Below are 12,406 nucleotides of genomic sequence, written 5' to 3' on the forward strand. Positions count from 1 at the left end.
TTATATTGTATTCTTAATGGAGAACAGGGTTGGTTGACTTTAACAGACAAATTATCAAGAAATAAAGCCATATAAAATAAAGTGTTTAATGATAGGTACCGGTGAGGTTCTTAATGCTCTAGGAATGAAAAATTCAACCATCTAGATTTGATATCTTCCCACAGAGAGACATAGTTCTTGTATCTTTTTAGTTTTCAGTAAAAGAATATTCTAAAAAATTATGTAGGTACACCAGAAAGGTACATATGCATAAGATAACAAAGGATACATACAATCCTTTTGGTGAATCACTGTCTTGACTGAAGTCCTAAACAGTTAAAAAGGTGTCTTTACTGCTAAAAGAACAACACAGTTTGCAGTTAAAAAACTATTTACTTAAAATTATTGATATAACTTATGGAATTGATCAGGATCATGTTGCATTTTTAGACGTCATATGCCTCATTAGGTTGTTGATAAACTTTTCTATTTTTCGCACATCTTGAGCGACTTCTGTCTTGTATTGAACACACTGTAACATACAAATAATGTTAACACAAATGTAAAACACGGGAATTTACAAAATCTTTGTTTTCAAATATAAAACATCCCTGTCACAACACTGCAACCTTAACCACTTAATAGTTTATTTTCTCAGTTTTAGCTCAACAGGTTCATTAGAGAAATTCTACAATTGGATTCATTTTGAGCACAATAGCATTGGCATTGGCTCAACAACTGATTAGGTTTGCTGCTATAAGCAACACAAAGAAAATGTGTTTGAGATAAATCTGAAACATATAACAATATACAGTAATCGTTTTTTTTTTTTTTTTTTTTTTCTCAAAAGGGAGGCATTTATTTTTGAATAATGGAGGTGACCTATCCTGTCTCCATTGGACCAGCTATAGCCAGTATTTTATCCCAAAAAACATAGTTGAACTAATATAATATAATAGTTGAACTAAACTCACAGTCTACAACTCTATTTTCTCCTTCATTTTATTGGTTACTATAGTATTGAGGGGACATACAAGTTAATTTCACTATCTAAAAGTGAATGCTACACATTTAACATGAGAATGGAACAAATGGATATATTTGAAACTTACAAAATCTACAGTTGAAATTTACATTGTTTTATGACAATTGGCTTTTTCAGGGAAAACCAAATTAAATTTAATGGCAAATACTCACTGTAACATCGTCTGTCATTTTCACAGAGAGTGAACTCCGGGAATGGTTGTACTTGAGAGAGTACCTTGCCTGTAAACATTGTAACATTAGAGTCAGACCTTGTAGAAAATGTCAGATCTCAAATTATAATTTATTACTTCTTGAGGCTGATAAACCACTAAGCCCTCTGAGAAGGGATTTTGTGATTTTTCACTAATTTATATTGTTTACCGTGTTTTCAGCAACCTACACCACAAAATTTAATTTTTATTTTAAAAGTAAAAATAAGTTACCCTGATACATCATTATCAACACGTGGTTGGCAGGAAGACGAACGGAAGCTTAATGTTTAGATGTGTCAAAGAGTCAGTTGTGGCCTTGTCTGGTTTTAGATAGGTTGATGTCTCAAAACTACTTGTTATGAAGGTTCTGGGTTACATCGTGATTCAGGAAAAGGGGTGTTATTGAAATTGTTTTAATAATTAGTCATTTTATAGAGGTTATTGCAACAAAATGTGTTATGGTGTTTTCAAGAGGCATATTGCACTCATCTTGATATTCACGGTCAAGTGACAAGGAACAAGGAGTTAAGTTGGATTTTTTCAAACTAATTTGACTATTACATTGTAAATATAATTGGAAAATGGTACAAGCATATAAGTAGGTTTACCTTATTAACTGAATCGATGTACCGGTAGTTAAAACTAAATGAATAACCCATAATATCTAGACCTGAAAAAGCCTATTATAGCTCTATCTTTGTCTAAATACGCCACCTAACTCTCATCCTTGATGTAAAAAATTTTAAGAACTTACCCTAAGAGGATCTTGAAGGTAAATATTTTGTGCTGTTTTCTCGAATTCATCCCATGTTGAAACAAACATTCTAAATATATATTCTTCTTATTTCACAGAACTGTGCTGGACTACAAAACAAAAGAACAATATTAGTAACAAGTTAAAAATGAAACCTGTTTGAAACATCTATTTATAAGCAGCCATTGAAGAGCTAACAAGTATTTTAAGACCATACACTCTCCAATGAAGGAGAGAAACTTATAACCACGTGGCAGATGTGATTTCAATGGGATTCTTTCAAACTTCAAGTATCCAAGTAGGAATCGAACAGTCCTCAACAATACAACAACATGGAATTGTTTTTCACAATACTTCAGGCTAGACCTAGGGGTTGCGGCATTATCACTTAGATAAAAGCCATTGGTGGCTTAGGAAGGATTTGAACAAGGATCTAAGGGACCGAAATCCCGCGCTCTAACCACTAGACCAGCATCTATAGGAAGAGTCAGACCACCTAAAATTCAAAAGGAACTTAAAAAAATTCTTTTAAATTTATTTATATGATATATTATAATTTCTAGTGTTTTTAGCGAATTTCCCATATAGGGAATAAGCTATTACCATTACTGTGGGTCTCATGTTAAGACCTGGACCCGAGACCGATTTACTTTTTCATTTTGAGGTCCCCAGAGGACAAAAACACCCTCCGTTCAAGTTCATATATATACATGTGTGTGTGTGCGTTAGCATGATAACTTGAGCAAAAATGATCTGATTTTGATTAAATTTCCAAGGCACAAACAAGTAAACCTACGTTTATTTGAACGAGTTTGCGAACCAGCATGATCGGACTATGGGAACGGGGGTTTATGGGGGGTTTTATGGGGTGAAAATTGGTTTTTCCCATTTCCCCCTCTAAAATTATTTAATTTATAATTTCTTAACAGACCATTTTTTAGAGCCATTTTGTAAATAAACTGTTGTAGTTTGCTTGTTTATGGACATATTTAAACCAAATTTGGCAATTTTGCTAATTTCATACTAAGCTTTCAACATTTCAATAAAAATCACACCTTCCCTGTAGCAACAAACCAAGGAACTCATTTAAATTAGGCCTAATGTTTTTTTTAAATAGGAAATAAATCTGACAATTTTTAACAAATATTTTAGTAGAAATCCAGCCAGGTAAATGGAATATCGCTTAGTCTGCAGGTTTGCTGCGGCGGGAGTATTTTGTCAATAGGCCATTACTTTCTTAATTATTCACCAATTTACATAAATAAGGTGTCATTTTAAAGCTTTCCTTCTCCTTTTGTCAGTAGGCCATAACTTCCTTATTTCTTCATAATTTTTCATAAATGAGGTGTCATATTAAAGCTGGCATCTTCCTCTACACCGGGAAAATATTATTTAACTTATTCACATTTCAGGAGTTTCTTGAAAAAATTCATTTCATCATTTAATTTTAACTCAAAATGTTGACTTAAGTTATTTGATCAGCTGATTTATATCCAAGATGAATAAGATCTACCAAAATTTTTATTATAAATACTTTCCTAAATCTAGTTCAACCCATCCTGGAGTAGGCCTACAGATCCGTCATTTGGTCACGCTACCATATTGGCCTGGCCATATTGCTTTCCTCAACCGTGGCACAGAAAACATACACCTACTATAGGCCTAACCCAGAATGCCAACCGCATGGTAAAAAGCGTTAAGTACTTTGAGAGAGCTTTGCCTGTCAATTCATAGGCAGCGCCACCAGTATTGCTACCTTCCCCGTGGCAGCAAATCTACTTAAGCACTTGTTAAATCTTATGTTATTTAAATTGGAAATATAAATATGTCTTGCAGTATTTATGGAAATATTTTAGTAAAGATGTAATCAGATAAGTTGAAATTTGCTTAGTCCTCACATTTGCTGCGGCGGGGTATTTAGTTTTACACCTTCTCTCTGTACTCCAACCCAAAAATAATACAAATTCAGCCATGGAAAACCTTGAGATTAAATCAATACTTGGCAAAAACATGAATGTTCGACAAAAACATTGATCTAACAAAAACGTCAGTAAACTAACTTACAATCAATGATGGATCATTGATGGTAAATCAAAAAATCAAATGGTGGTCAATAAATTAAATGTGCATTGTGCACATGTCTTGTATTAAATTAGCCAGTAAACAAAATCTTAACCTATGCCTAAATTAACTTTAAATCTTTAAAAATTAAATAAAAAATATACGGGTACTCTTCCATATCTGTTGGCACAAACACCCGAATGAGTAATAAAAAGTATTCGATTGTTCAATTTGATATATCGTTTGGTTAGTTAGGTTAGGTTAACCTTACCTATGGAACTAACCAAACGATATATCGAATAATCGATATATCGATCGATATTTTCATTCGGTTGTTTGTGCCAACAGATATGGAAGTGTACCCAAATATACAAAAGCTCAGTTTAACATAAGTATGTCGAAACATAACTTAATACCTGTGTCCATTACCATTATAGTACTTAAAGTAATATAAAAGTCAAACATAATGTCCTAGAACCCAGTATGTTTATGTGGTGGATAACTAGATGGCCAAATGGAAAACTTATTAGGTAAAGCCTAGGAATAATTTATGCTAGAAATTAATTCAGACCTAAGTTTACTTACATTATTTTACCTAACTAGATCGCAGTATTAATCAATCTGTAACAAACAATCGACTTTTTATCACGTTTTTACAAGTCAATCCTGCGTTAGATATCCGTTTTTGATGTTAGGTTATGTTTCAATTTCATTGTTATTTTTTGAAAACGTTTGTTGTGACGTGTGATTGTCAGTGTCTGCTCTGAAGTCTACAGCAGGGTTGCCATCCTAGACCTATCAAAGTAGTTTTAAGAATGGTGTCATATACGTGAAAGATATTTCCCGATGCTAGAGTATTATCATAAATAAAATATTGTCCGTTTTATCTACAGTATGGTATTATCATGTATTATTTAATCACTGTACATATTTCAGTTTCGGTCAGATGAGAATAAATCAGTTTCTAAAAAAAATTAATAGTTGATTGTTGATTACAGTTCACTCGTTCTCGCTGTTCACTAAACATTGTTGCCTTTTGCCTTGTATTTTTGCAATTTTCTTCCTGAAGGCGGGCTTTAATAACCCTCAATCTAAGTACAGTGAGTACTGTGCTTTAATTTATTAGTGGTGTTGATGCCAAAGAACAGTTTAAAAACGTTTTAGATTTTTATAAGGGAAATGTGGATCAAAATCAATAACCCTGAAATATTCCCATTTTACCGACGACACAAACAACAGACATCGCATCTTGCCGATACTGAAATAGTCGCATTTAACCGACTATACTCTTTGGCTAAAAAAGAAACAAGTCTCCCGCAGGCCAGCCACCTTTAACTCCAGGCCGCGGCCTGGTAGAATTGGCAACGTCACAAGTAGGGTTGTTTAGTGTCAGACGTCCCATAATATAACATGGCAGACAGGTGACATCAGCTCATTATTTCGCACTTTTTTATTTAAATTTATGAACGTAAATATATTCAAATATTGAAAATTAAACATACAGAATTGAAAACGCTAGATAGGAGGCTCCATCTACTAGTATTGGTCTTATGTGGTCGCTGGTACTAAACTAAAACAATATAAATCGAAAATTTATTTCTTTGCATTTAAGATAAAGACAATACTTTCATAGCCCAGTAACCAAGATTTTGTATACTTAAAAAATACACAAATACACATTAGCTGCCTTCCAAACAAAACAGCTGTAACAGCACTACAGACAGTGTTGTCACTAAGGCCTCTTTTATACACTTCGGCACGCCGCACGCCGCTGCGTTCTCCAGCCCTGTAAGTGCATTGAGTTAAATGGGTGCTTTTATCCTCTGCGGCTGGCTAGACGCACGACGGCGCACCTAGGAGCCGTGGAAACGTGCGGCCTCTAGGTGCATTGCCACGGCCACCTTTAACTACAGGCCACGACCTGGTAGAATTGGCAACGTCGCAAGTGGTGTTGTTTAGTGACAGACGTCCCATAAGATTAAATCGCAGACAGGTGACATCAGCTCATTAATTCACACTTTATTGATTTAAATTTAAATTTATGAACATAAATTTATTAAAATATTGAAAATAAAACATACAGAATTGAAAACCGAAACAATATGAGTTAATATATATCTGTACATTTTAAACGGAGTCAATATTGTCATAGTCCAGTAACCAATCTTTCATCGTAAATACACAAATACCATTAGCTGCTTCCAAAAAAACAGCTGTTACAATACCACTTGCGACGTTGCCACTTCGAAGGCCGCGGCCTGGAGTTAAAGGCGGCCGTGGCATTGTGTTAGGCTATATGGGAGCTTTTTTACTTTGCGGCGTGCCGCAGCGGCGCTGTCAAGTGCTGCCAATTTATCAAAAGAAACTCAGCGCAACATGGCACTGCCTTGCCTCCCTAATTTCACTTTCTGTTGTCGGTGTGGTAGGTGGTTTTGTTTTCCTTTTCTGAGCATCAGTTTGCACATTTAGTTAATGCAAAATGACAGAACCCACTACGACTTAAGACAACATTGAACAGTTCATCGACGAAATAAAATCTAGACCAAGTTAGTGGGATTGTTCATCAGAGGACTACGAGCTCAGGGATGTCGAAGGGGCACAATCATTACTAGTGGTAAGGTGAATAAAAACTCCTAAGTTGGTAGCCCTGATAAACCCACCGATGCCATGGCCACCACACAAACATTCGGTGCCCGCAATCGAACGCAGCGGCTGCCGCAGAGTATAAAAGGAACCACGCCACGGCATGGGATTAAAGGTGACCGTGATGGCCGTGGTCGTGGTCGGTCCCGTCCCGTTCTTGTCTCCTGTTCCTGTTGTCTTGTCAGTAGTGTGTATAGTGTCAGTGTGTCAGTAACTTCACTTCTTCTTCTCTTCTTTACTTGTAATGCTGTCACCTTCACCGCTGTCGCTGTCAGTCAGTTCAGTCAGTCTGTCAATTGTATTTGTATTTTATTTTGTATTGTAGAGAATTTGTAGCATTGTAACTTAGCTGTACAAACAAGTGAAACAAGCCTAAGTTTTTAGTTAAAAGTTTTGTTAAAGTTAAGTAGTCAACATTCAAAGTTACACCCCATCCATAGCCGTGTGATTTGTGTTATGTTGGAAATAGGAGCCAACTGTATTCTTATACATTATTTTAATTGTGTCGACAAATTGAAATAGACATTGGCATAATAACAATGACTGCTCCCATGGAGAGAATACAAACACTTGATGCCATAGAAAAGGACATAATTTTGTGTTTACAAAGTGCAGGTTAGTAGGATTTTTCAGTGTTATAATGTATAACTTACTTACACCAATTCCAATTTGGATGAACCCTAGGAATTAGGAATGGCGACTAGGCCTAAATTTGCACTTAAAACAGCTCTTTAACACTTTTGCTGCGGGCCATCAAATGGCAGGCGTAGTCCCAGTGCGGTGCAGCCCGCAGAGTTGAACAAACCCGATTGCCGGGTGATTGGCTCTCATATATTTCGGTAGGACGAATAGCAAATAACGTGCGGTGATGTCCTGCTTTATAACAAGAGTCAACGTAGTTCACTAAACACTCACAGATAGCAGCACTGCTTGGAACGTAGCCGGTCCCATTGTATTGCCAATTGGAGGGAGAATGACGGGACAACAAGTTGATTTTTAAGTTTGCCGGACAGGGATTTTATGGGGAAATTTTACTACCAACCTACAACACAATAAAAAAGCAAGTCACCCACTACACGCTAATGTGGTATAGGTCCGCCTTCGACCGACGTTAGAGCAAAAACAACGATATACGAAAGGCATTGCCGAGCGTATCCGATCGGTTACGGCAGCACCTGGACAGTGCTCAGCCCGTATCCGATCGGATACGCCCGCAGTGAACGTGTTAAAATTCTGACAAAACTTAGAAATAGCCTATGTCTGAATCTGCAAATTAATAACGATTGGACTGTTGGTATCATTGAGTTCAATTGGTACTTATTTAGGACCCAGAACTCAGCTCAAACTTCCTACAACAAAATAGCCTTACCGGTAGCCTAATGCATAGGCCTACATTACATGCTTAATAGCTTACTGCAGTTTTATCATGTAGTTGGGTTAGGTTAGTTGTAGAGAATTCCCTCTATTAAGATATGGAGAAAAAGCCATTAGAATACCATATATGGCACTGAAGATAACGTGGATATCCAGTTTGTTAGTTAGTCTTAGGTAACAGGACTAACAAGGGAGGAGGGGCGTGATAACGCTGATGGGGTCTCCAGGACTGTCACGTATACTGACCTCCCTGCATAGTGACATGAGCCATGGTGTACCGTAATTATTATTTAATTACCGTATTTCAAAACATGTTGTTCTAAGCGTAGCTCAGTTAAGTTAGTTAAAAACCCAGTAAAGTTACTGAGCTATCATTTTGTATTCAAACCTTTGCTGAGGACTGGTTTCTATTTATTGGTGAAAGACTGTTGTAAGACCTAGGCTATGTAAGTTATTCACATGGGTACTTTCCTGTTAAGGGGAACATTCATTATTATCGATGATTTTGAAAATCATTTCCGACAAATGGAAATTCGCTTAGTCGGCAGGATTGCTGCGGTGGGGGTAGGGTGGAGTAGGGTAAGTGTGACAGCGGGGTAAGTGTGATAGCCGGCCATCTTGTTTTTGGGAATCGCTGAAAAAATTTGGTTTTGTCATTGAAATAATGTTTGACATATAAGGTATCTAGTTACATAGTTTTTATCAATTAAGTCCGACATTTTAGGTCAAAATCAAAGTTTGTTCGGAAATTTTGTTTAATTGTAGTTATTTTAAATTTTGACCAATTTATATCAAACTCAGATTTTTAAAGAGCCTAAAAGCTACACTTTTAGACAAAATATTTAAAACGTGTACAAATTTATCATTAAATTTAAAACCACATGTCACACTTACCCCGGAAATTTTCAATGGCTGGGGCAAGTGTGACACCGACACCCGGGGCAAGTGTGATCTGATGCAAGTTTTTACAAATATCCGCAGATTTGTACGTCTTTATTTCATTTGTAAATATCTCAAAAAGTAAGAATGATAGGGACTTAAATCAAAATGTTCCTGAAAGAGCACTAACTGGGTATTTATCACAATTGCCCCATTTACCATTAAAAGAGTTACAGGATTTTATAGAGGCCGCTATCACACTTGCCCCGACCCCATGGAGCAAGTGTGACAGCTGGCAGGCATTTTTTGTAAGTAAAAAAAATAGTGAAAGCATAAGTTTATCACTTTGGTTTTTTTTACCAATAAAGATATTTCTAAAGTTTTAAGTGTTAAAAATTTCAAGTTTCTAGCTTTAGAAATAACCGAGAAAAAAAATTGTAAAGATGAACTTTATGATTTTTATGTCACACTTACCCCACTTCACCCTATTTTATTTTAGTGTGCAAAATAATTTAAGAAAATACCAATCGATAACTGGCAGCCTACAATCAGACACGTTGTTGTTTTTAATTGTAAACATTGCAATACTAGAAATCAAATAAACTAATGTAATTTTTTTCAGGACATGCTCTTATGGAACTTAGTAAAGACAAATCAAGCCTAAAACAAGCAGAAAGCCACTCCAATCAGTTCCTCAAAACCCTACACCATGTGGAATCAAAACTTACAGAGCAGATTAACTATCTCACTCAAGTATCAACAGGTAAATTAATGTTAATCCAGTAGGATTTGGTTTTAGAAATTTGAGGAGGTTTACTTACACACAACCAGTTTCAACAAACTTTCAATGCTGTTCATAAAATCTTTTGTGTCAAAATAGTTGCTTATTAAATGTTTGTCGAAAATATAGTGTTTGCACTTAAAATATTGATTCACAGTTGCAAATACCAAAACACAAATATTAGAACAGAGATTTTATGGATCATAAACATAAACAAATGACGCAACTGGCCCGAATCCTATACTAATAATATTACATGGTTTGGACACACATTAAAGTAATGTTAAATAATGTTTACTTTCAGCAGTGACGCCATTTTTTTATGTTTATGGTCCTTACCGCTTCAATTTTTATATTTGTGGTTCCAAATAATAAACTTGAGGGAACCCGTGCGCCAATTGCATATTTTATTAGGTTTCAAAACTTGTTTCTTAGCTATAGAAGAATATACTCGCTGAAATTTCCTTTGCTCAAAACGCTATGAAAGACTATACTCACCTTTAAATACAGAGTGCATTGGCTGGTCTTGGTTGTTCCCAGTTTTGCCGATAGAGTGCAGGAGCTATTGGGGAACATCTCTCATGATGGTAAATCACAATAACAACATTCCCCCCCCCCTCCGATTGTTCAAATTAGCAGCACGCTACACTTGCCAATCTCTGCAATGAGAGGCGCCAGCGTTGTGAACGGACTAACTCGCAAGTTTTAACTAGCAGACTCAATGGGAAACTTCATTCTCCATTCCGTTCGTTATTATATTGGTTTTATTGTTGTTATATGATTATGATTTTTTTTAAAGTAATTAGCCTAGATTTGACTTTTGGGAAATAATTTTTTATGTCCCGGTACGTAGTGTTACGTCACTGACTATTGGATACTGAAGAGGGTTACGGTCAAAGCCACCCAACATATCTGTTGTGCGCGGTAAGGGTTAAGACTTACACTTGTTATTTTGCTTATTGATTAATAAAAGTTTTATTAATATGTTTTGTTAATATGTACTATCAAGCTTTGCTTAGTGGTTATTTCTGTAATATTTGTCAAACTAAAGTATATAAGCTGATAAATATGTTTCCACAGTGGAAATTTATACCAGCTGATTTAAAAGTATTGTTTAGTATATTTTCATTAGTGTCGCCACGGCTTGCGATGGCGCACGAATGGTATTCACTATGATGCAGCGTCACGCTAGCCTGTTCTTGGTATTGGCTATAACATTTAAACCTTATAAAGAAATTTGGTCAGCATCACTGTTTGTTGAAAGCAAACTATAGAAATAAATCTAACACTAGGGGGTGAAGTCCTGAAAGATATTATCTTTTTAGTCACATTTGTCACTCCCCCGGATCCTAAGCTTAAAATGACACCTCATTCGTAAAAATCGGTTAAGTAGGACGGCTGGAAATGGGATGTAGCAGAGAAATGCGATTCACTTCTTGGTACTAATTTTATGTAAGCTATCTTTATTTCCAAGGCAGGGTGTCCACATTCTGGAAAGTCAGGGATAGTCATGGGAAGTCATGGAAAAAAATTCTGGTCATTGAAAGTCATAGAAATAGGCAAAAAGTCATGGAAAGTCATGGAAATCACCAATGATGGATGGATTTCAGGGGTCCTTTCAATGATCTAGTCAGCCGTAACCCCAACTATTGTAGCATTTTTCAGAATTTTTCACAAATATACGACAGTTCAATTTATACAGTTGTCTTAGTTTATGAGTTTTGAGTTTGTATTTAGTTCATTGTTGTACCTGTTGTACGCCATTGTTATCTGTTAATACGTATTTCAATATTTTCTGTCTAGGCAGTATTATTTGTGTGTTTGCAGTATATTATAATTTTCGAGTAATGTTCGTGAGTCATGGAAATCAATGGTTTATGGTCAGGGATAGTCATGGAAAGTCAGGGAAATTAATGACAAAATTTCTGTGGACACCCTGCAAGGTGAACTGGCTCTTTTCCAAACTAAGCTACCACAAAATATAGATACAAACTAGGCCTATTATCAAAATTCTGATATCTCTTGAACTTTCAGGCCAACCACATGAAGGGTCAGGTTATGCTTCTCAGAAGGTGCTTCAGATGGCCTGGCATCGTTTGGAACATTTACGCAGCCGAGTAAACGAGCTAGAACGTATCAAGAACAAACAGCTGCAGTCTAGAGGCATCATGAGACCAGCACCTCCTATGGGCCAACCTATGAACCAGTGAAGTCTGATTATGAGTGTTTTGTGATTTCTCAATGTAACTTTTGTGTATAGCCTAATATTGTTTTGTTAGAGAGTAAAGACATCAATGTGGTTTTCAAGTGAAATATACTGGTTTTTCCTATGCTACACTAGTTTCATTTAACATTTTTTTATGTAAATAAACTGGTCATTGAGGTGAGCCTTGTGAACTTCATGGTGAGGAATCAACAATGTATCTTAACTATAGCTCCTCCCCTTCCCTCCTCTACATTCCCCTCATGAGTGATTTCCATCAGAAAATGGAGATAAAACTATACAGTAAAAGCCTTTTGGGAAATGTTCTTGGTTAAATCTTCTAAAAAAATGTATTAAGGGCGAGAAATCACAGAAGATTGGTTTACCTCAAATAGAACATTGCTTGTTGAATTGAAGTTTTGTGAACTGGATGTTAGAGACTAGTTGCATTTTCTTCAACATATATACGATGCTTTAAGTGCTATAGTAGAAAG

General features: G+C 35.9%; 2 protein-coding genes across 2 annotated transcripts; one reads left to right on the forward strand and one right to left on the reverse strand.

The window, feature by feature from the left end:
* Nucleotides 1-352: 352 nt before the first annotated feature.
* Nucleotides 353-4,741, reverse strand: LOC129001719 (signal recognition particle 9 kDa protein-like). Its single transcript, XM_054429116.1, has 4 exons — nt 4,618-4,741; nt 1,972-2,081; nt 1,177-1,245; nt 353-511 (listed from the first exon to the last, which is right to left on the reverse strand). Exons 2-4 carry the CDS (start codon nt 2,038-2,040, stop codon nt 413-415), a joined length of 237 nt encoding a protein of 78 aa, XP_054285091.1. The 5' UTR covers nt 2,041-2,081; nt 4,618-4,741; the 3' UTR covers nt 353-412.
* Nucleotides 4,742-6,965: 2,224 nt separating this feature from the next.
* LOC129001328 (mediator of RNA polymerase II transcription subunit 11-like) lies at nt 6,966-12,044 on the forward strand. Its single transcript, XM_054428594.1, has 3 exons — nt 6,966-7,290; nt 9,551-9,691; nt 11,744-12,044. Exons 1-3 carry the CDS (start codon nt 7,215-7,217, stop codon nt 11,917-11,919), a joined length of 393 nt encoding a protein of 130 aa, XP_054284569.1. The 5' UTR covers nt 6,966-7,214; the 3' UTR covers nt 11,920-12,044.
* Nucleotides 12,045-12,406: the final 362 nt, after the last annotated feature.

Source organism: Macrosteles quadrilineatus, unplaced genomic scaffold (assembly GCF_028750875.1).
Source record: "Macrosteles quadrilineatus isolate MER2022 unplaced genomic scaffold, UCM_ALF_1.0 Scaffold_8__2_contigs__length_117827958, whole genome shotgun sequence".
In the NCBI taxonomy this organism is placed as follows: Eukaryota; Metazoa; Arthropoda; class Insecta; order Hemiptera; family Cicadellidae; genus Macrosteles; species Macrosteles quadrilineatus.